General features: G+C 39.4%; 1 protein-coding gene across 2 annotated transcripts in view; it reads left to right on the forward strand.

Annotated features, from left to right (window-relative positions):
• The window catches only part of myo3b (myosin IIIB), a 266,663-nt gene that overhangs the window by 71,995 nt on the left and 168,891 nt on the right, over positions 1–25,777 (forward strand). For both annotated transcript variants that reach the window (XM_057851974.1, XM_057851973.1), the window contains 3 exons: positions 1,897–2,050; positions 2,866–2,954; positions 3,043–3,172. In XM_057851974.1, the coding sequence (XP_057707957.1) occupies positions 1,897–2,050; positions 2,866–2,954; positions 3,043–3,172 (373 nt within the window). The remainder of the gene's footprint in view (positions 1–1,896; positions 2,051–2,865; positions 2,955–3,042; positions 3,173–25,777) is intronic.

The raw sequence follows: 25,777 nt of genomic DNA on the forward strand, positions 1-25,777 counted from the left end.
AATACCTGCTTTAACATTCTTGGAACCCATATTGATTTCTCTCACAAAAAAAAATCCACCGTGCACCAGTCATGCGGGAAAACTATGAAATTGCGACGCTGTCATGAATCATCGTATTTCGAACATTTCGTCGGATGTAGAAACAAATGGCGTGTCAACTTTTACGTCGGATGTCGAGAAGATCGTGTGTCGAAGCGATCGCATGTCGAGATACCACTGTATATGATTTCACATTTCATATTATTTTCATACTAGCGTAAACAGTCCACAAGAGGGCGCTCTAGTCCTGTGTTGATAATTTCAGCATTGCCGGTAATGTTTTCGTTTTATAAACAAGAAGAAGGGCTTAACAAAAATGGAACAGAAAAGGAAATCCTACTCTGCAGAGCACAAGCTACAAGTAATAAAGTATGCAGCCGAAAATGGCAAAAGAGGTGCAAAAAGAAATTTTGGAGTTAATGAGAAACTTGAAATGACTGGCGAAAAGCGGAGAAAACTGACTGAAATGAAGAAAACAAAACAAAAAAAAGCCAATCGCGGGCTAAAAGCTAGGTGGCCACAGCTAGAGGAACAAGTTCGTACATGGGTGCTTGAACAACATGCTGCCGGGAGAGGCTTATCAACAGTGCAGTTGCGTCTCCAAGCCAAAGTATTTGCCAAGGAGATGAATATAAATGACTTTGCAGGAGGACCTTTTTGGTGTTATCGCTTCTTTATCGCCTCTATCAGAGCAAGGACAACGATTTGATAAAGTTGTTCGCATGTTATTTATTCTATAGTTAAAAGCTTAATATGTTATTTTAACATACCAGGCATGTTCTCAATTGTATCATGTAGCATAAGAAATACCGTTAAGCCTCTTGTTGCCGCTATTCTATTTTTATTTTAAATTGTTTGTCATTTAAATTTCAAGTAACATGTCTGTTCTCGGTGTTGGAGCAATAATATAAAACCAAAATGAGACTTATGCTCCAGTGCGACTTATTTATGTGTTTTCTTCTTTATTATTCATTTTATGGGTGGTTCGACTTATATGTCGGAGCGACTTTTAGTCCGGAAAATACGGCATGTATGATGGTAGTAGGTAAATAAGGGAAATTGACATTGAAGACACCAACTGACGGATGATTAAATTCCCAGAGTAAAAGACACATGGGCCACACTTATTTGCATTCATGTCTTTATTCATCTTATTTTTTTTCAAATGATTACAATTTGTTTTATTAATTTATTTTTGTTAGTTTTACATTTATTTGATTTATTTATTTTAATTATTCATGGTTTTAGGGTTTCATTCAGCATTTAGGAATTCTTAATTTTGCATCTCATCATATGCGAAAATATTCGAAATGCGAAATCCGCACACTCAAAACAGCCAATAGGAGTTCCATATAAACTATCATTACATAATTATTTAAATGATCAGGCCTCAATGGATTATAAAAAGTTTCTCTTCTATAAATACTTGACTGATGTAGGCCTTGTGCTCAGTGCAAGAGGGATTTTTATTTGGTGTGTTTGTCTTCAGTATTGTTGTACGCACTCACTGAGTTTATTAATGATTTAAACATGAGGATGGTTTAGATCCATTGGTTTCATTTTATTAGTCAAAATATATATTTAAAGCAACTTTTGATGTGAAATTAAATAGATGCAATAATATGATAGGACTCTGGGTTATTTGCAAATTGATATAAATTATGAATAAGTAAGTGGCACTATTTGTTAGTTCAGAGCCATGTTATGCATTCGGTAAAAGAGCGTATTATGCTGTAATTCCAGATATGGGCACACAACAAGCTGCAGATGTGTGTTTCGCTTGATTAGAAACTCACACAAATATTTGCTTAATTGGGTCATTTGGAGAACTCATTAACGACATTCCCTGGCTGTTAGATGGAGTACCAGAGCGAGGGAGTAGATGCGAGCCTGGTGGAGTATGAGGACAACAGGCCCATCCTGGACATGTTCCTGCAGAAGCCCATGGGTTTGCTGTCCCTGCTGGATGAGGAGAGCCGCTTCCCACAGGCCACAGATCACACGTTAGTGGGTGAGTGTGCTGCTGCACTAAAACACAGAAATCACAAAGATTATTACTATGGGGAATTTTTTTTAAAGAAAATTATGTTGAGTTCGATTTTTATGCTGGGTAAAATTTCAAATGATCATCATGACTCCAAAATTACTGTCATGTTTTTAAGTCCACAGCTAAGCTACCCTAAAAAAAAAAAAGGGGGGGGGAACAACCCAGAGCTGTTTGTAAGACGGCGTCAACCAGCGGTGTTGCTTCTAGCCGTGTTCCGTTTACATCATCACTCCAGTTGTTTTTTTTTGTTTTTTTGGTCCCATCAACAGTACCTAATTGTACCTCACAGTATCTTATTTTTTACTTTATTAGTAAGACGTGTTCTGCCCTCACTGAACATGAAGTTGTTCAGCTTTCCGGACAGCAAAGAAGGCAATTGTGCTTTTTGAACCTTTTTAATGCCTTCACTTGTGCAAATTTGTAAAGCTGTAACACACATAGTATGTACACTTATGTTCAAAACGACTCACACTTTAACAATAAAACACTTGGCACAAAACAATTGGTGTTCAAACGTCCATCTAGTTTGATCAGTATGTAAATTTAGTTGATTAAATTAGCCTAATTTGCCTTACAAAAGTCCGCTAGCTTAAATGCGAAGTTGGCTGGGCAAAAGTATCAAATTCGCCAGTTGCCATGGCTGTTGTTCTTGTTGTTTAAGATGGCGCACTCTCATGGGAGGAAGCGCAAATACAAAGGAAACTACTGTGGCTCAGATAAACCAAAATGGTGTAGTTTTAAAACTATTTAAAAATATTTCTGTTCCATCTGGTTAACAGACAAATTTGAAGACAACCTACGCTGCAAGTACTTTTGGATCCCGAAACGTGTTGAGCTCTCTTTTGGAATTCTGCATTTTGCCGGAAAGGTATTTCATTTTTCGTCATCTGTGTAGTTCGTGTTGAGATTTTTCTCATTCAGGATTAGGTGGAATCATTTTGTGTCTAAATCTACAGGTGATGTACAGCGTGAACGGATTCCTGGAGAAAAACCGAGACACTCTCCCCGCAGACATTGTGGTGGTGCTAAGAACATCAGAGAACAAACTCCTGCAGCAGCTCTTCTCCAGCCCCTTAACCAAAATAGGTATGATACAAGGTTTAATGTCAAATACAGACCTCGAAAGCAACAGCTTCACTCATACACAAACATAATTGGAAAATTGGGACTAAACTTGTATGTAAAGGCACAACTGTATCAGGAAAGTTTTGCACAGACCAAGCGTTGTCCTACATTGATTCGATTAGTGTGTGAATTGTGCTGCCGTCTGCAGCCTCAATACGCGCACAGGTAAGTGGGTTTCTTAAAGACGCGGTACCCAGGCGCTTCCCGGTCCCCTTTTCCATTTTGAGCCATCCTCTGATAAAGCCGCGCTCGCCATTATCTCCGGAGAGGCTCAGCTCTCAGCGCGGAGCTCTGTTTTTATTTTCACTAAGCTGTCCCTTTTGGATTCCCACTGCTCAGTGCTACAGATTGTGGGTGCACTGGGATATTTTTGCGATAAGGGTTTCCAAATACCCGGGAGATGAAAAAAGAGTATTTAGCGAACACAAAAGCAACTCTTCCCACTTCTTTTCTGTTGCTTTAATAACAATACTAACAGGCTCGTCATTAGCCCGAGCCGGGGCCTCGTGGTCACTTGACTTAGTTGAAATGCTCGTAGATGCGTTGAATTATTAGGTTCACGCTCCCGCCTTTTTATTTCGGCTAAGCCACGATATGTGATTTACTCTCTTTTTAAAGAAGCTGTAAATGCCCGCTTCAGTCCCGGTGGCATTAAAAGAAAAGCTTCAACCCACAAAAGACACCTCAAACCGGTAGAAATCTCGGCGACGTGCACAAGGGAGTCTTCAGCAAGCCGCTTTTTCTTACAATTAACAGCTTCACGGGAGAACAGCCAATAAACGCTTCAATTCAGCACAAAAGAACTGAAATGCACTGAAATATTTATTGCTGACACTGTGTCAATTAGGTCTAAAAGCCTGTTTATTTCATTTGGTGCCACTTTGTTTTTTGCCTTGCCCTGCTTTCCAAGGGAGGCGGTCTTTCAAGACATTTTATTTTTTTGGCCGCCGTTGATGGCGATAGACATCCAGTTCAATTTAACTGGGAGAGTTGGCAACAATCATAGGCTGTCAGCGACTCCCAGTCAAAATAGATTGGAGGTCTATCACCGTCGATGTGTGTTTTTAAGACTTTCAGGGACACTTGCCATGACTGTGGATATTTCAGATGTTATCATTAGCTTAACTCATTCAGCAGTGAATGCCCAGGCCACAGAGTATGTGTTGTGGTAGTTAGTAAAAGAGGAAAATTGATATGTAATTGATACGATCGCTTCCAGCCCCTCCCAGTTAAAGTGGATTGGACGTCTATTGCCGTCAATGGCAGCCAAAGAGTTAAGCTATATGAAGTCACAAAACACAAAAAAGCAAAATACATATTGGCCATCGAATTTATTACAATTAGTTTTAATTTATTTTTTAAATGTTTTTTTTTTTTTTAAATCATTTTTTATTGTTATGATTATTTACTTTGTAAAGTATTATAATATTTATATTTTTGTTTATTTTTATTTTTTATTATTAATATTTGAATAATTGATTTTTTTTCCTTTCAAAAATTGATCCTTCAGTTAACTAATTCATTTTACTTTAAATGAATTGCAGTATCTACGTATATGGCGGAAAACACAGGCAACACTGTAAAACCAGTTTCTGCTCTTGCACTCCTCTTTAAAATAAACTGCTGTATTTTAAGCCAAAACAACTGTTGTTTGATAGAGCAATATGTCTATATGCTGCCATAGCAGATTCATTGCGCATGAAGCCCCTGAACTATTTTTGATTTGTCAGTTTTACCCTGAAAACCCCCGTTTGCAGACGTTGCGCAACCGCTTTTGTTTCAACCCAGCCGTAAAAGGAAGGTAATTAATTATATTTATTATTCAAAATGTCTGTCATTTTTAGCTTAGAATCATTAATTGATGTCTAATATTTGGTAAAAAAAAAAAAAAAAAAAAAAAAAAAAAGACTTAAAAAAATTATTCACTCGCATATTTTAAACTTTTAAACAAATTACATCACAAAAAAATGGCATCTGTAAAAAAGTCACGGATATCTACCTCATAACTATCACTTAATTGTATTTTTTTTTTGTTACTGTCGCATTTTCTCTGGTATGTTAGATGATAAATAATGGATCCAAACAAAGAAAAAAAAAAAAAAAAAAGTTTAAAAGGGTAAAAATAGGAAAAAGAAAATCTCGACCATTCCTTGATGTCTGCGATTTCTGCATCACGACCCTTGTTATATTACCATGTTTCACCCGTAAAATCCCCCCAAAATCTAGCTGTGGTCATTCACAGCTGTGTCTTGACACTCAGTGATAGCCTGGTACTCCAGACTCACCGCTGTTCCAGCTATTGAGTCTGGCCACCATTAAGCGGATAAAATTTCCAGGGCGGAGCAAGCCACAGCAAACAGACAGCGGAGTGGACCAATCAGCGACGGGCGGGACGAGGGACTTTCGCGCGGAAGTAAACATACGAGGAGAGCGGAGTTTATTCAACATGGCTAGCACGAGACAGACTGTTGTCAATGACTTGTGTCGATGTGTTTTTGGTAATTTAAAACTGATTTTAGCGTGAATTGGAACATATTCTCGGCTCTCCTGTTCGCCATCTGTGTTGTTGTCGAGACGACTTCCGACGCGGAAGAGTGACGTTGCTCATTAAGAATACGTCACGCAAATAAACAAATCTGATTTGTCGATTGATTTTGTACTTGCTCGAGAGGCCGTCAATGGGCTGGGTCCCAGACTATACTCTCAGTGTTTGAAAAACACAGGGAGAACAGTCTGGCCGCGCCAGGCAAACTCAGTGATACTTACATGCTACATGGAGTATTTGATCAAAACAAGGAAAGTACGCGATAATATCTTGTTAAAGTCATGCCGTCTGTAATTCTGCTCTCGTGTGCTCTCACCTCCAGATAGGGTTTTGCTGTTTAAAATTTTTTTTTTTAAATTTTCAATGCCCTCCTGTTCAAACTTTTTCTTCCCCCGGAAAATTAAGATTTTAAGCTTTCCAATGATGTAGGACAATTTTGAAATTCGGCCAAATTGGGGGCCTCAGAGTGTAACTTGTAAGTGTTTTCCGCCATTTATTTATTTGTTTGTTTGTTTATTTATTTATTTCCCATCTCAAAATACATGCGGGCAAGACTTATCACTACAATTGGTTGTCAAATGAGGACCGCAAAATATTGTCCTGTAGATCCGTGATTGGTCCCTGAGCCACAAACTTGACATCCCAGTCTGCCCCAAAAAAGCTATTTCCGTCATTTGCAACAGTTTTACAATCAATGCCACATTATGACCGAGTTGGAGGTTCGATTATCTGCAGCATTACATCTTGTTGCGCTCCAAACCATCCTATTTGATTAAATAAATAAATAAAACTTGAAACCCTTCATGTTTTATCTGTCATGAACAAGATTGTGCGCCATTTCAAATGAGAAAGAATGAAGAATGATAGAAAAGAATGAAGTCTATTCTTCAGGGTATATTTTCCTTGGGTAAGGCAGGCGAGGGGTGGCTTGATTTGCATTTTACTCTGTTATAGATTCACAGTTATCTGTGAAATTAACATTATCTGAAAATGGGGGGGTTGATGAAATCTTTTTCCTTATATTTGAGTCGCTATCCATCGTGTCACCACTAGGGGTAACACATCCTGCAAATACACGTCATGGTATGTCAAAATATACCCACAGATGCATGCAGTATACCAATCAAAGTGGAGTTATTAATTCCCACCATCATCTTATACATTCAATCACAATCTGTAAGTGATTATGATTTTCTCCCTGCTCGTTCCGCATGCCTGACCCGGGGTGATGCTGCGACTAATGACACAGCAGGAAAACAGTCGGGAGGTCATGAGTGAAAGGACGGGTGGGGCATATACTTGAGTAGCCCCGCAAAGTCAAAAACTCTGAGCTGTGCACAATGCGTCTCCTTAAGGTCACAACATGTGGTGCTGTTTTGTCAGAGGAAATGGGAAGTCTTTGCACGGACAAATTCCTGAGCGCCTGGGCCTCCATCAGATCACAAAGTTTGAATTGGCCGGAGATTGTTCAGGCCTGCCAGGGCTTTAGAAACCTGCGGTCACTTTGTGTGTTGCTTTGGGACTGCCTGTTCCCCTAATGCTTGTAGTTCAGTGCACATCAGCAGCACCTTGAGATATGAGATGAATTTATTCCTTTATACGAACTTTGAAAGCTTGTTTAGCAAATCCAGTGTTGTTTTTGGTAGACATTTTAGTCGTATGTTTAGTGCTTTGGACGAAAATGCTTGTGGTAAACCAACACAAACTTGTTGATTGTGTGCTAATACTGAATTTCTTAGACCTCTAATAATTGAGGAAATCATGTTTAAACGCAAATTAGTGGTGCTAAAAAACTGATGAACTCAAGCGTAGGTGCATGTGATTGTGCTTGTGGATATTAATGACATCATGGGGAAGGGCAGGCAATCTAGGATGCTCGTATTTGATTGGTATTGGCATTATGAAACGTCTGCCCCCGTGTCAGACGGCTACTCTCCGGAAATCAAAAAATAAAATTTTGTGTTTTTTTTCTTACAATTTATTCAACAAGACTCTTTCTGCCTGGGTGCACACTTTAAGTGTTGTCGTTGCCTCTAACTATCACAGACACAAAACAAAAATATGATAATGTATTAAAACATGACAAGCGTCCGCCCCTTATTTAATCTTTTTGATTTTTATCCCAAGCAGTGGGCAAAAATATAAAGTATCTGTACTATTGGGTTATTTTTTGTGTGAACAGCAACTGCTATAAAATGCTAAATTACTTTTCTTGTGTTATAAAATGAAAGTTCCAAAATTATTAATGAATCCTGAATGACCACCAAAAATGACTGCCACTTTATAAACAAATATAGTAATAACATAATCAAAGAGGTAAAGAATGCAAGAGTTTGTGCATCATGATGAATTCACAGCGTGATCAGGTGCAGTTTTTATCGGCCCCTCAGCAAATTATGAAAATATCATTCAATATGGCCCACACAAGAAGCTTGAATTGAGCTTACAATCTGTTGCACTTCTCATTTTCTATTTGTTCTGCAAAGTTTGTTTCAGTAGTGTACATATTTGAGGTATCAAAAAATTATATCAATTATTAAATGAAGGAAAATTAAATAAATTTGCTTCATCGCTGTTATACGCTCGTTCTGAAGTTGCTTTCCAAAAATGAATGAATGAAAATGAATTTGTACATATTATTATTTTATTTTATACTGCAATGTCCATCACTATGTACGGCCCCTTTAAGAGACGCTGTGGCTGGAGAATTATGAGATAGTAGGAACCGAGAGTAGACAGGCGAGAAGCAAAAGTAAGAGGTCCAATGTGGCGGCAGTCTTCTGTTATTTTGTTTATTGTTTTCTTATTGTTGCCACAATAAAGTGGAGAAAGCCATCAACGACTCCTCTTCTTCGTTCCCCCTATTCGGGGCTATTACAATACATTTTTTAAAAACGTTTTTATATTATTATTGTTTTCTATACACGAGAGGTGCCGGATCTGGCCCAATAAGTCCCGGAACACAGGGAGGCCAAAATCAAGAGGTGCCGGATCTTGTTCCGGCAGGATCCGTCATAGCATTGTCTATGTCCACAGAACAGAATGCTATGACGACACCAGCGCTCTCTGCCGGAGGGAGCGCACCCACCCATGGAGTTTCAGAATTGGCACCTTTCAAACTAAACTTCTCGAGCCTCTGGGGTAGTAGAACCAATGCCAAGGCAAAGGGCATTAATCAGAAAATAATGAAATCTTTAAAATAAATTAATAAATAATTTGTATTTTTCGGCCTTTCGGTTTTCGGCCAAGAATTTTGTTTTCTGTACATCTCTAATATATATGGCGGAAAACACAGACAAGACTGCTCTTGCACTCCTCTTTAAAATAAACTGCTGTATTTTAAGCCAAAACAACTGTTGTGCTTGATAGAGTAATATGTCTATATGCTGCCATAACAGATTAATCCCCCGAAATATTTTTAATTTGTCCGTTATACCCTGGAAACCCCCATTTACAGACGTCGCGCAACCGCTTTTGTGTCAACCCAGCCGTAAAATGAAGTTAATTAATTGTATTTATTATTCAAAATGTCTGTAATTTTTAGCTTAGAATCATTAATTGGTGTCTAATATTTGGTTAAAAAAAAAAAAAAAAAAAAAAAGACTTAAAAAAATTATTTAATTTAATTATTTTAAAAGTTATTCACTCGCATATTTTAAACTTGAAAAATATTGCGTCTGTAAAAAAGTCACCTCATAACTATCGCTTAATTGTATTTTGTTTGTTACTGTCGCATTTTCTCCGATATGTTAGATGATAAACAATCGCTCCAAATAAAGAAAAATTGAAAAAAAAAGTTTAAAAGGGTAAATATATGAAAAAGAACACCTCGACCACTCCTTGATGTCTGCGATTTCTGCATCGCGACCCTTGTTATATTACCATGTTTGACCCGTAAAATCCCCCCCAAATCCAGCTGTGGCCATTCACAGCTGTGTCTTAACACTCAGTGATACATGCTACATGGATTTTTCGGATCAAAACAAGATAAGTAAGCGATAATATCTCGTTAAAGTCATGGCGTCTGTATTTCTGCTCTTGCGCGCTCTTACCTCCAGATAGGGTTTTGCTGTTGAAAAAACATTAAAAAGAAAAAAAAAGCCCTCCTGTTCAGAATTTTTCTTCCCCCAGAAAATTGAGATTTTAAGCTTTCCAATGATATATCACACATGCATATCAGACAATTTTGAAATTTGGCCAAATTGGGGGTCTCAGAGTGGAACTTCAAGTCACCTGAGTGTTTTCCGCCATATATGTATAACATATTGCAATATCCTTATACCTCTGGATTATTTTCTAGCTCCTTGCCCTTAACTCATTCATTGCCATTGAAAGTTATACACATCAAAAATCCATTTCACCTGGGAGGAATAGCATTGAGCTATCACGTTTCCCAGCAATTGACAGCAACAGACATTCAATCCAGCTTGACAAGTGGGGTTAGCAGCGATCGAACGATAGTCAAAATTGATCTGCCGATGGAAGCTAATGACTTAATACTTGCACCAGTGGGTTAATACTTGAAAAATTAATTACATTTTAAAAGCAGTCTTTTTACCCGATCCTTTGTTTAACAAATGAAAGTGGAAGGATTTTAAGTTGGCCGTAGCATCCTTTGAATTTTCTGAAAGTGGCCGTCAGAGAAAAAAAGTTTGGACACCCCTGATCTTGAAGGTTTTTCATTTTTTCAGAGGTTAAAGGAAATATGCTTATCAGCGGTGTCTGATGACACGGTTGTTGTACAGTTTGTGTTCCGATACTTAAAACCCTGTGTTGCAGATTTTTCCTGATTGTTATTGGTTTACTGAAATTCCAGTAACTTAACAATACAGTCACTCTTGCAACTTCAAATTTATTTTTTTGAAGCGAAATCAGAGGTTACAAGTTCAAACTCGTCGAGCGGGTTGAAAAAATCCTCAAAGGTTCTGTGTAAAGATGTGACAGCTCTGCCATGCCCTGCTTTTCCTTTTGTCTCTGTCCATGTTAGGACACCCCCTCTATCCCTTTTGTGCGGAAATGAAAGGCCTCATCAAGCCATGTGACACTTTTGACTCTTTGTTCTCTCACAGTCAAACTTTTTTTAAAAATACAATATTTTTGTATTCCAGATGGCAGAAATCACAGAAAGAGACACACACCCCCTGTACTACTTTTGTTCAATTTGTCCTCCAATTTAAGTAGCACTGGGCAAATGTTTGGAGTCAGCAGTGGGATTCATGATGCCGCCGACTCCCTTAAGTCACATGGTGGTGCAACATCCTTTGATAAATGCAACACTGTGTTGTGTCATTTAAAGCCAATTACACCACGCTTTTTGTATGATTGATCTGCTCTGACAGTGGTGGATGCCATTTAAATCAACAGGCCCCCGGAGCCATCTCCGTGCGGGCGGGGAGGGCGTCGGCGGCGCGGGTGACGGTGGAGGCGCTTTACGGCTGCTTTAATCTCATTTGCTTGGCTGCTGAGTTGAGTTTTGAGTTCACGTGTTGAAAGCGAGCGCGGGCGAGCGGCATTTGAGCATCTTGCTCACTCAGCTAACCCTCATCGCTGCGATTGTCCCCAGCGTCGACTGCTCGATCCCCGGCTTCTCAAGTACAAGGCGCACACTGACGCTCATAAAAGTACGTAGAGAGGTGACACATTCAATGCGGGATTGCTTTTTAATCCCGTGCAGATTGACTGTTCTTGTCAATAGAACCCCAGTACAAGTGCCAGCTTGAGCTTTCTTTTGCCCCCTTTGGGATTCTTGCCAGGTTTCATTTTCAAGTGAACGCACGTATGCCAACGATAGCGTTTTCTCGATCTACAAACCCTGAAACGCTTAAATGCTGCGTTAGGCTTAGATGTGCATGCCAAGAGCAACATGCTTAAGCGCAAATGATCCGCAGAACGTTAAGACATAAAGTTCAGAATATTAACTTATTCAGAGCCATTGATGGTGAGAGACATCCAAGGGGGAGTACAGGACAGATTAGGGTTTGGGATGTGCCCGATCCAATCAGGTGAGCGGAAATCGGGCCCGATCGCCTCGTTTTCATAGGATCGGCAATGGACATCCAATCCATTTTGACTGGGAGGGTTGGCAGGGAACATTCAAATGATCGCTGCCAGCTCCTCCAGTCAAAATGGATTGGATTTCTATCCTCGTCACTGGCAACCACAGAGTTAAGAGCTTGTACTGTAAGTTATTAGAAACTGGAAAAAAAAAAAACTGCATGTGATCACTGTAAAAAAAATAAAATAAAATAAAAAAGTTATAGCTACATTAAAAGTTATCGTTGATGTCAATTAAGTGACTGCAAAATATTGACCTATGGGCCTCAATTGGCCCCAGAGCTGCAAGTTTGAGTCCCCTGTTTTACAAAATTGAACGTTTAGTAGTATATAGCCTGACAAAATCCACCACGTAATAGTACTACAATCATGTTTTAATTATAGAAACCATCAAAGTCAAGCCAATTGCATATATTTATGGCGGAAAACACACAGGTGACTTGAAGTTCCGCTCTGAGACCTCAATTTGGCCAAATTCAAAATTATCCTAGATGCATGTGTGATACATCTTTGGAAAGCTTAAAATCTCAATTTTCTGGGGGAAGAATTTTTTTTAACAAGAAGGGCATTTATTTAAAAAAAAAAAAAAAAAAAAAATTAAACAGCAAAACCCTAACTGGAGGTGAGAGCATGCGAGAGCATGATTAAAGACGCCATGATTTTAACTAAAGTTGCACCGATACCGATACCAGTATCGGCAGGGGGCGCCGACCCGGCCTGAATTGGTGGTATCGGTATTGACGAGTACCAACATTTAGGGCGCCGATACCATCTACTGGCATCACTTGAACGCAAATGTACTTTCCTCCTAACGTGAGCCAAATCCCGATGCATGACATTTGTATGTCTTGGTCTCGAATATACCAAACGAAATTAACTCCTTCGTCTTCAATTTTAAGGATGTAAACTACAACGCATATCCGCGATGTTTCGCTGCTCATCTAACATGGCATTCACGAACAATTAGCATGCGTAAGCTAACGCCTGCTATCATCGTGCCGATGGGATCAGAAAGGTTAAAACCGTGGGAGACTAAGCAAACTCATGGTTTCATGATGAACAATGAGTGGCAAATTAAGAGCGCCGTACTTCAAACTCGTCCTGTTTATGAAAGTCGATTTTCATATGTGTTGTGCAGTAATGACTAATGAGCAGAAGTGACTTCTGTGGCCAGAAAACACTCAAGCGGCGCGCGCACACTAGATATCATCAAATACCAACCTAGATGTCCTATGTTACATCCCATGCTAACTCTTGCGCGCACACACTAGATATCATCAAATAGCAACCTAGATGTGCTACATTGGATCCCAAGCCATTAGCTGCGTGAGCCCAGAGCGACGCTTAGTCCATATACTACATTGATGAATTAGAAACCGCCATGACTGAATGGAAGTTAAGCAGGCCAAATCAATCCATACCAGTGACTATAGATAATGCTGCAAATACTGTTAATTCAGTACATGTTAGAGATGGACTCTGACCACAAATACGATGTTTTGCTTATATGGTAAATATAGCTGCTAAGAGAGCTGCAGCAATCAACAGTGTGCACCACTTTACAAACAGTAAAGAATGTTCTCCGCACTTATATACAAAATTTCTTCAGATCAGTAAGAAGTAAGCACATAAATATTATGCACTAAAATTCTTGTTTATTCATTCATTCATTCATTTTCCATGCCGCTTATTCCTCACGAGGGTCGCGGAGGTGCTGGAGCCTATCCCAGCTAACTTCGGGCAGTAGGCAGGGGACACCCTGAATTGGTTGCCAGCCAATCGCAGGGCACAAGGAGACTTTATATGATGTTATTTTTGCTTGTTAGCAAATAATAAAAAAATAATAACAGTTGTATTTTCTGTTTCAGAGCATTAAATGTATTGAAATGTATCGAAAATCGTACCGAACCATGACTTAACTGTATCAATGCATCCCTGTTCGTACATATATATATATATATATTTTTTTTTGCTAACAGAGTGGTATCGGAATAGTATCGGTATCGGCCGATACTGCACAGCCAGGTATCTGTATCAGTATCGGGCCCAAAAAAGGGTATCGGTGCAACACTAATTTTAACGAGATGGTAACGTGTACTTACCTCTTTTTGATCCAAAAACTCCATGTAGCATCTATCACCGAGTGTCAAGACACAGCTGTGAATGGCCACAGCTGGATTTTTGGGGGGATTTTATGGGTGAAACATGGTAATATAACAAGGGTCGCGATGCCGAAATCGCAGACATCAAGTAGTGGTCAAGATTTTCATTTTCACATATTTATCCTTCTAGCATTTTTTTTTCAAATTTTCTTTGTTTGGATCGATTGTTTATCATCTAAAATATTGGGGGAAATGCGACAACAACGAAAAAAATACAATTAAGCGATAGTTAGGAGATAGATATCTGACTTTTTACAGACGCAAATTTTTTTTTTTGTGACTAGGCATGTGCCAGTTACCGGTTTCACGGTTTCAAAACCACAAAAATTCTCTGTCACACGGTACGGTATTCGCTATTTTTCCATGTGTCAAAAACGCAGCCAGAAGTGGCTTGGCGCGGCAGCGCTCACCCCCTCCCGTTTGTTGCTGTGTGTGAAAGTGACCCTATCGGCTGGACAGCCAGCGAACCCAAAAACAAATACTCCAAACATAAGGCATACTTTTCTTTAATTTATTGAGCTCTCAAATCGTGGTAAGTGGAATATACAAAATTAATACATTTAAAACGTTGTACAATTGTATTTTTCCATGTGTGAGTATCTTCAACAGATTAGCATCATGAAAAAGTTCGCCAAAAACAAAACACACATTTTCTTTTCAAATTCAATATACAAACTAACTAAAAGCTTACAAAGATGAATGTTAGCCTAGGCTTAGCTGGGAGAGCAACTTCGTCGAGTGTTACAGCCGCAGAGTGAGAAAACAAGCTTGATTCGCTTGAATGAAGGGGAAAAAGGGATAGCGTCAAAGATCGCTAATTGCGAATGATGATCTTGCCCTAAGCACAAATCCTCGTTCCCTGGGGAGGTCTCACTCCCAATGTTTTTTATTTTTTTATTTTTATTTTTTTTAGATGAAACCTTTCCACAACAAAATTCACATTTTAACTAACTTAGACATTTTAACAAACTTATTAACTTATGAATTCTTTGTTCTTTTTCACACAAAGACATGACATCATGTAGACCAGAATTGACACAGTGGCTGAAAATGGCGAAACTTCAATTGAGCTTTTTCACCCTCAAAAAAAATGTTATGCAGTATAATTTTTAAAAAGTTTTATTCAGAAGTGTTTTTACTTTTTTATAGAAATTATTTTGTTCTTGCTCTAATCTTGAGCAACTTGAGCTGTGGCTGTGGGTATAGTCTATAAGTTATATTTATTTTAATTTTATTTAAAATATTTGTTTTATCATTGATAATTTATTTATTTTAACAATATATTCATGTTCCAATTTGCAACTACAGTATGTTCTGAAAAATAAAAAAAAAATCCTGTTTTTTAACCCATACATCTCAAAATATCACATTTTGGAGCTATAATTGCAGTACCGTGATACCGAGAAACCGCGGTATATTTGCTCACGGTTATCGTACCGTCAAAATCTCATACCAGCACATGCCTAATTGTGACGTAATTTGTTTAAAAATTTAAAATATGTGAGTGAATATTTTTTTTAAGTCTTTTTTTTTTTTTTTTTTAACTAAATATTAGACATCAATGAATGATTCCAAGTTAAAATGACAGACATTTCGAATAAAAAAATCTGATTACTTACCTTCTTTTTATGGCTGGGTTGAAACAAAAGCGGTTGCACGACGTCTGTAAACAGGGGTTTCCAGCGTAAAACAGACAAATTAAAAATAGTTCAGGGGGTTTATGCGCCATGAATCTGCTATGGCAGCATATAGACATATTGTTCTATCAAACACAACAGTTCTTTTGGCTTAAAATACAGCACTTTGTTTTAAAGAGGAGTGCAAGAGCAGAAACTGCTTTTTCAGTCTTGTCTGTGTTTTCTGCCATAATTGCATATACTGTATAACACGGAATCGTCTGGTACGCCGTTCTGGCAAAAGATTCGGGGTGGAATGGTGATTTGATCCCGAAAATATGACGGCGACTGTCAAAACCCCATGTCAAAAAAAACCCTGCCAGGCTTCCACACATGCATCTCCAAGAAGATATCTACGAACGTCAGATTTACATACAGTGCCTTGCAAAAGTATTCGGCCCCCTTGAATCTTGCAACCTTTCGCCACATTTCAGGCTTCAAATATAAAGATATGAAATTTAATTTTTTTGTCAAGAATCAACAACAAGTGGGACACAATCGTGAAGTGGAACAACATTTATTGGATAATTTAAACTTTTTTAAGAAATAAAAAACTGAAAAGTGGGGCGTGCAATATTATTCGGCCCCTTTACTTTCAGTGCAGCAAACTCACTCCAGAAGTTCAGTGAGGATCTCCGAATGATCCAATGTTGTCCTAAATGACCGATGATGATAAATAGAATCCACCTGTGTGTAATCAAGTCTCCGTATAAATGCACCTGCTCTGTGATAGTCTCAGGGTTCTGTTTAAAGTGCAGAGAGCATTATGAAAACCAAGGAACACACCAGGCAGGTCCGAGATACTGTTGTGGAGAAGTTTAAAGCCGGATTTGGATACAAAAAGATTTCCCAAGCTTTAAACATCTCAAGGAGCACTGTGCAAGCCATCATATTGAAATGGAAGGAGCATCAGACCACTGCAAATCTACCAAGACCCAGCCGTCCTTCCAAACTTTCTTCTCAAACAAGGAGAAAACTGATCAGAGATGCAGCCAAGAGGCCCATGATCACTCTGGATGAACTGCAGAGATCTACAGCTGAGGTGGGAGAGTCTGTCCATAGGACAACAATCAGTCGTACACTGCACAAATCTGGCCTTTACGGAAGAGTGGCAAGAAGAAAGCCATTTCTCAAAGATATCCATAAAAAGTCTCGTTTAAAGTTTGCCACAAGCCACCTGGGAGACACACCAAACATGTGGAAGAAGGTGCTCTGGTCAGATGAAACCAAAATTGAACTTTTTGGCCACAATGCAAAACGATATGTTTGGCGTAAAGGCAACACAGCTCATCACCCTGAACACACCATCCCCACTGTCAAACATGGTGGTGGCAGCATCATGGTTTGGGCCTGCTTTTCTTCAGCAGGGACAGGGAAGATGGTTAAAATTGACGGGAAGATGAATGCAGCCAAATACAGGAACATTCTGGAAGAAAACCTGTTGGTATTTGCACAAGACCTGAGACTGGGACGGAGATTTATCTTCCAACAGGACAATGATCCAAAACATAAAGCCAAATCTACAATGGAATGGTTAAAAAATAAACGTATCCAGGTGTTAGAATGGCCAAGTCAAAGTCCAGACCTGAATCCAATCGAGAAATCTTTGGAAAGAGCTGAAGACTGCTGTTCACAAACACTCTCCATCCAACCTCACTGAGCTCGAGCTGTTTTGCAAGGAAGAATGGGCAAGAATGTCAGTCTCTCGATGTGCAAAACTGATAGAAACATACCCCAAGCGACTTGCAGCTGTAATTGGAGCAAAAGGTGGCGCTACAAAGTATTAACGCAAGGGGGCCGAATAATATTGCACGCCCCACTTTTCATTTTTTTATTTGTTAAAAAAGTTTAAATTATCCAATAAATTTTGTTCCACTTCACGATTGTGTCCCACTTGTTGTTGATTCTTGACAAAAAATTAAAATTTTATATCTTTATGTTTGAAGCCTGAAATGTGGCGAAAGGTTGCAAGGTTCAAGGGGGCCGAATACTTTTGCAAGGCACTGTATACAATTGTTAACAACAAGCCTGTTAAAGTGTTTGTGTAGCGTCATACGTTTCCACCGATATTTATTCTAAATTTATTCCACATAGTTTTCCCCAGCTCTGTCAGTGTAGTCTGACAAGTCGCGTCGATGTGCGCAGCAAACTATACTATCCGTTCAATTGGCTGACATAGTGACATGTGATCAGCATGGATAGTTAGCTCTGATTGGTTCAAATGCACGTTTTCTGGAACAATAATTGGGTTCTGTGGTGACATTTATGTCTTGGAGTCTTGAAGAAATTCCAGCCGTTTTTTAATCACACAAGTTACATGACAAGAACCGCACTCCTTATTCAGAAGGGGTTGAGAGCCCAAGGGTTGAGATAACCAGTGTTGTTGATAAAGGCGTTTGAGAATAATGCCGTTAAATTATAACGGTGTTTCTAATTGCATTATTGTTTTCAGTAGTGAGTAATTTCATTAATTACTTTACCCATCTTTGCAATGCCGTTACTGAGGATGTGAAGGGGCGTGTTACTACAATTTGGTTGAATGACACGCGAGTTGTCTGATTTTGTCACACATCCGCCTGCCTGTCCTGGAGAGAGCAGAGTGGGAGGGGAGGAGGGAAGTGGGTTGTGACGCCATTTCAAATGCGATGATGATTGGCTAAGTGGCTTGGAGCATTAGCATGGCATTCGCGTTCTCGTTAGCATTACCGTATAGTTAATTATCATATTAATGATCAGTGTAGGCATAATGTTTCGGAGGCTTACGATCCAATAAAATGCCATTTTAGGAATGAAATCTTCCTTGTCATGATGGCTTTTTTTGGGGACAGCTTAGCAAGGTGCAAAAACCTTGAGATTATACTCCACAAACCTCTGTCCATTGAATGCAAATTTGGTCAGGGAATGAAAAAGATGAGCAGGAAAAACTAACTGTGTGGAGAAACGTATTTTTTAAAAAAAAAATTGGTTAGTAAGCTGTGACGTCATGCTATTTACAAAGCCAATGCCATCTTTCTACACAACCTCGGGTAGAAACGTAAGCCTGATCAGGCATGCTGGATGGGATTCATGATTGTATTGCCCTGCCCTGAACTTTAGTTCCCCTCACCAGCTTTCTTCCTAGCTTTATAATCACTCCCTTCTTTTTTATCTTCATTATTAGATACTTCAAGAAAGGCCTTTCTCCTCTGTCAAAGGACAATTCTTCCCCTTTTCAGGCTCGTCTGTGTTTGAATTCTAATAATCCACCTCATTAGAAAAGTTCCCGTCTGGATCTAAATGAGGAGGTCTTCATTCATGCCGGACATCACAGGTGCTCCCTCGGTTTCATGTCTCAGGAGGCAGACATCTTTGAGGATGCCGACTATTAACCCGCGCTCTAATCATCTAGTCAGGAGGGGATAGGAAACCCGCCGGCGAGCATGAATTAATGTGACCCGCTGAGGAATACGGCAAGAAAGCGAGCGAGTGTCCATTTGTCAAGGCTTAGGTATCACTGTTCCAGTTTGTGCGGCGGCTGCGCGGCCCCCTTCATCTCGCCTTGATGGTGTCACGGAAGTGAGAGGCGTGAAAGCGCGGTGACACTTGGCGAGCCCGTTCCACCCGCAGTTTCTAATTCATCGTGACAAATGTGCTCAGATGATCTGGCCCAGTAGCGCTAATGGGGAGAGGGGAGAGTGCGCCTCATTTGCACAAGACGCACTCCAATTAATCCAAGCGGCTTTACTCTGGGCTAATTGGAGCGGGGCCCTCCCTGCCCTGTGTGTTGCCGATATAGACGACACACTTTACCCGCTTCTTTCTTTTTTTGATTGTTTAATCCAATCTGAGCACGTGACTAATTCGACCAATATTTACAGCACTCAATCTGTTCTAAAACACTGGATGACCTCTCATTGATTAGGATTTCAACATTTTTTTGAAGTGCTAAATGGGCAGCATGGTAGTGGCAATCATTTTTCATTTGTGTCCCAGCTGAGAGTTTACATGTGCTGTGATTTTTCTTTCTAAAGAGTAGAATTTTACCATTCAAGAAATGGAAATCCATAAAACCGTAACCCCATAAAAGGAATGGAAAAACAATACTGTTTCTGTAACTGTAAATATTACGGTACATTTTTGTTAAAAAAACAAACAAAACAAAAAAACAACCCCCCCCCCCCCAAAAAAAACATTCAAACTGAAAATCATATTAGAAATTAATATCTGTTTTACAAGAGAGGCATGAGCACAGAGAAACATTCACAAATATCAAACAACACAAAATACAATAACGGAAACAGTTACAATAATCAGTAAAACATCAGACAAAAGAGATTTAAAATCACCAAGATGAATGATTGACTGTAGTTTAAGAGTAGATTGCAATTCGTTCCATTTAAGAGGTGCATAGTAGCTAAAGCCAGTTCAGCCAACATTAGTGCGTGAGAGTGGGATGTTTAGGGTTAAGTAGTTGGATGATCGTGTTTTGTAGTTACTGGATTTGAATGACAGGAGAGATGTGAGGTAGTTAGGAAGTTAGCACAATAAAGCCTTATAGATGAATAACATGATGTGGATATTTCTTCTTGACTGTAGTGAGGACCAACCTACATTTTGATAAAGGGTACAATGATGAGTGCAGAAATTAGCCACGTTTACATGCTGACTTTTATTCATACCGATTCAAATAATTCCGAATGGAAATTTCAGATCAGCTGTTTACATGTCACTTCATCTATTCCGATCCAGCGTTTACATGTGTCTGCCTTTATTCCGAAAGGACGTTTGACAACTGCCGTCTGACATGCGCAGATTAATCAAAACAAAGCGTCACGTTGCAAAACAGAGATCGATCGTCAGATCAGCTGCTGTTTTAACTTTTCGAGTGGAAACAAAACTTCAGAATGACACGCTGTTCATTTAAAAAGTTGTGTGGGCTGGTGGAGGGATTCATGGATATAAACTTTCCGCCGGACTCCAATTAGGTGCGCTGTGCGTGTGCTTGGAAGCCATGTTGCAAATGACGTGCAAGTGACGTCACCACGTCAGTACGGAGCATGTGCAGAAAGAATGCAACCAGACACCATTCCGCTTCCCTGTTTACATGATATAATTTTACTTCTAATCGGTTTGGGAAAAGGAATATTCCACCCCTGTGAAACGGAATGAAATTCCATTCGGTTTGGGCCTGTTCATTCCGAATGAGGTGTTTATATGGAACACATTTATTCGGTTTGAACATCTAAACCGATTGCAATTGGAATATTTGGCTCCATGTAAACGTGGCTATTGTCATTGGTGATGAAATATAGTGCACTGTGTTTAAATTTAAATTTACGGATTAGATGATGAATATGAGTTTTGAATGATAAGTTACTGTCAATCCAAATTTCTAAGTATTTGTATGAATCAGTGAGAGTAATTGGAGTACCATTTAGGGATTTGATTCCAGGTAAGTCAATAGCCACGTTTACATGCTGACTTTTATTCATACCGATTCAAATCATTCCGAATGGAAATTTCACATCAGCTGTTTACATGTCACTTCATCTATTCCGATCCAGCGTTTACATGTGACTGCCTTTATTCCGAAAGGACGTTTGACAACTGCCGTCTGACATGCGCAGATTAATCAAAACAAAGCGTCACGTTGCAAAACATGGAGATCGATCGTCAGATCAGCTGCTGTTTTAACTTTTCGAGTGGAAACAAAACTTCAGAATGATACGCCGTTCATTTAAAAAGTTGTGTGGGTGCGCTGTGCGTGTGCTTGGAAGCCATGTTGCAAGTGACGTTACTTACGTCACCAAGTGACGTCACCACGTCAGTACGGAGCATGCGCAGAAAGAACGCAACCAGACACCATTCCGCTTCCCTGTTTACATGATATAATTTTATTTCTAATCGGTTTGGGAAAAGGAATATTCCACCCCTGTGAATCAGAATGAAATTCCATTCGGTTTGGGCCTGTTCATTCCGATTGAGGTGTTTATATGGAACACATTTATTCGGTTTGAACAAATATTCCGATTGTAATTGGAATATTTGGCTCCATGTAAACGTGGCAATTGTCAGTAATGGTGGAAGTGGAGAAAACCATGTATTTAGTGTTTTCAGCATTTAAAACTAATCTGTGATTATGAAGCGATATTTGTAAACAATCAAAAGCAGTCTGTAAATGAGTCAGAGCTATAGCTGGGTAAGAACCGGGCGCATGTAGAATACAATCATCAGCAAAAAAGTGGACATTGATTAGGAAGAATAAGGAGTGGTGCAAGGACAGACCTCTGCGGCACCCCATTTTTAATAGTAAGTGGATTGATTGAACACCGTCAGCAGCAACAGTTTGTATTCTATCTGTAAGGTAGGACTTAGCCCAGTTGAGGGCATTAGCATTTAAACCTATGGCCTGCAGTTTATGAAGTAGAATTTTATGATCAACGGTATTGAATGCTTTGAAAGATCAATGAAAAGAGCAGCACAGAACTGTTTATTATCAAGAAAGGAGACAATGTTATTTAGGACAGAAACTGTAGCTGTAATTGTACTTATGACGGATGTCAGCTACTCTCCCCATTCACGACGCTAGATGGCGCCAGATATCATTGAAGCGATGTTCTGTCATGATAGATCTCAGCTACTAGTTTAACTATTTTGCATTATTTCATTGCAATGTTTTTCCTTATTCAGATTTGTTTCAAGACTACAGTTACAGTTAGACTTCACTGCAGTTATTGCAATATTGTTGTTTTATCACAATAGATTGGTTTATTTACATTTCAAAAACCAGAATCTATTCATTTACGAATGTGATTGCACTTAAGTTTACATATATAATGTTCAGATATTAAGATTTGAATGAGGCAAAATAACATGCTTTTTCTCTCAAATATATTGTAATAATCATTTGTTTCAGATGTACTGTAATTATTTTCTGTATAAAACTTAATTTGGTGTTCAAAAAGTCTTTTTTCAAACTTGAGTCTTGAAAAAGAGGGGGCCGTCTTATAAGCAGGGCCGTCTTATATTCGGGCCAATACGGTATATACCATATGTATAACCACTGCATATAATCACTGGGTTCTGATACAGTGAGGAGCAGAAGTATTTGCACCCCTTGTGATTTTGCAACTTCACCCACTTAAAAAATACTGTAGGTAGAGGTCTGATATTCCACTCATTGAGAAATAATCTATTAAAAAAAATCCAAAATTCACACTGTATGATTTTTCAATAATTTATTTGTAATTTATAAGTATTTGTACCCCTGAGAAAATCAGTGCTGCAGAAGCGTTTTGTTTGCAATTACATCGGTCAGAAGCTTTCTGTAGTTCTTCACCAGGTTTTCACATATGGAAACAGGGATTTTGGCCCATTCCTCCGCACAAATGTTCTCTAGATCTGTCAAGTTTCGGGCCTGTCGTTGAGAAACACGAATTTTCAGCTCCATCCAAAGATTTTCTATTGGATTGAGGTCTGGAGACTGGCTAGGCCACTCCAGACCCTTGATCCAGCCTTGACTCATCCTCAAGTCTCTGACTGAGGGAAGGAGGTTGTGGCTCATAATCTGACGATACATTTCACCATTCATCCTCTGCTTTATACAGTACTCGTCCTGTCCCCTTTGCTGAAAAGCATTCTCAAAGCATGAGGTATCCCCCCTCATACGTCACAGTGAGGATGGTGTTCTTGGGATTGTACTCATCTTTGTCCTCCAACCACGATGAGTAAAATTTGCACCAAAAAGTTCTACTTTGGTCTCATCTGACCACATGACTTTCTCCCATTATCCCTCTGCATCATTCAGATGGTCCGTGGCTAACTTCAGACGGGCCTTCACATGGACTGGCTTCAACAGGGGAACCTTCTGAGCAATGCATGATTTTAAACCATTGCGCCATAGTGTTCTACTGACAGTAGCTTTTGAAACTGTGCATCTAGCGCTCTTCAGGTCATTGACCAGCTCCTGCCGTGTACTTCTAGGCTGAGCCCTCATCATGAGTGATGCCCCATGAGGTGAGATTTTACATGGAGCCCCAGTCCGAGGTAAATTATCAGTCATGTTTAGGCATGTCCATTTTCTAACAATTGCTGCAACTGTTGATTTATTCTCACCAAGCTGCTTTCCAATTGTCCCATAGCCTTTTCCAGCTTTGTGGAACTCAACAATTTTTTTCTCTGGTGTCTTTTGAAAGCTCTCTAGTGTTGTCCATGTCCAGTTGGATTATGACTGACTGTAGGGTGCACAGGTAACAAGAATGAGCTAAAACAGGTGGTGGGTGGATGGTTACTCACGTTGTAAAGGTGTACTTTTTTTTAAGGTAGACCACAAACTCTTTGAGTGTTATAATTATTACTGATTCTCAGGGGTACAAATGCTTATGAACCCCAGTACATTACAAATACATTATTACAAAGTGAGTTCCGGATTTTTTTAAGATAATGTCTCTAAGAGTGGAAATGCATCTATGATTGAAATTTCAGACCTCTGCTTATTTTTTAAGTAGGTGAACTTGCAAAATCACAAGGGGTGCAAATACTTCTGCTCCTCACTGTAAGTACTATTTACAGTGGTACATTGACATTGCTTCGACATACGATCTTTTTGACATCTGACGTAAAATTTGACTCCGTTTGTTTCTTCTGTACATCCGATGGCATGCTTGAAATACGACGATTTATGACAGCGCCGCAGTTTCTTTGTTTTCCCGCAAGCTGGACACACGTTGGCTTTTCTTGTGAGAGAAATCAACTGTGTTCCAAAAAGGTTAGTGCAGGGGGTGAAAAAAGGAAATCCCATTGAAATGATAGAAAAATATGAGCATGAGCGCGTCCATGAACTGGCTTGACAATACGGCCGTAAAATGTCTACGATCTCGACGCTGCTCCTCCAACTTCTGTTCGCTAGTCTTGATAAGTTAAGGTGACAATTATTATTGTAGTAACATGGCCAAAGAAATGGCCAGCTCCGTCAGGTTTTTAATCATTTATTTCAGAACTTTCGCAGCACAACACGCCTATTGTTAGCCGCAGTTGACACCAACAACAAAACATTAGAAGACAAAAGTAAAATCTCTACCGCAACGATCACACTGTCACATCAGCCATGCAGTGCATTCAGGTACAGCATGCAAAACAAATTCGCCACATTAGAACCCGATTCGTTACATTATTACAGGCATTATTATTATTATTATTACGATTATTATTTATAATTTATTTGTTTTGCTATGTGTAATTGCCATTTGTAATGCTATCAGCAATATTTATTAAGGTTATAGTGTAGGTTTTCGGGCTGTAGAACGAATTAATGGAATTATAATGTATTCTTATGGGAAAATCCTGCTCGACATACGACCATTTCGAATTAACTTTGTATGTAGAGCAGAGGTTGCGCTAGACTTTTTCGTTTACTGTCATTTTGACTGACAGGGTCATAAAAATCCGGTCATAATCTATTTTTACCCGTCACTTAAATTTTTAAAATGATGATAATGACATTGTGGTGACCGTTTGTTTGGCATAATTCACCTTCCGTACTTGTGTGTCCATTTGGCCGAGCGCGTTAGCGGCTACGACACAGTCACGTGACAGAGACACTTAAGAGCCGCCCGCGTTCCGGCTTGAATAGAGAGTTCACAGAGAGCAGCAGAGCTAAAGTGGCTGGACACAGCAATTCAAGCTAACAAGACTCTTAATATTGCATACCGCTTCAACATATTCAATGGTATTTAGTTTTCATTCATTTTAAATTAATATTCTGTCCGAACAAGTTTAACAGAGAATCCACACCGTGCCATCACACATCAAGCAGATGAATATGTAACTTTTTCTCCGCAGTGACAAAAACAGCTGACTGTGGCCCCAGTAGGTAGGTAGCCTACCATATGTAGCATATGGAACAATGAAATTAACAGTTCACCTGCTGTGGCCTGAACGTAGCTTCACACCTTCCTCCTGGTGCGCATGGACTTGAATTGCGTGCCCGCTTGTGCAGTCCCTGTTTATTCACCTCTTTTATCAACACCATCGTCGTTTTGGGGCTTTTTGAAGAAACTTCGGACACTCAGTTGCCTTGACATTTTTCAGAGTAAGGCCAACGACGTCATGCATCAAGAGAGACAATAGCTAATTAATATGCTCACTCGCC

The sequence above is a fragment of the Corythoichthys intestinalis genome, chromosome 12, assembly GCF_030265065.1.
Source record: "Corythoichthys intestinalis isolate RoL2023-P3 chromosome 12, ASM3026506v1, whole genome shotgun sequence".
Classification (NCBI taxonomy): domain Eukaryota; kingdom Metazoa; phylum Chordata; class Actinopteri; order Syngnathiformes; family Syngnathidae; genus Corythoichthys; species Corythoichthys intestinalis.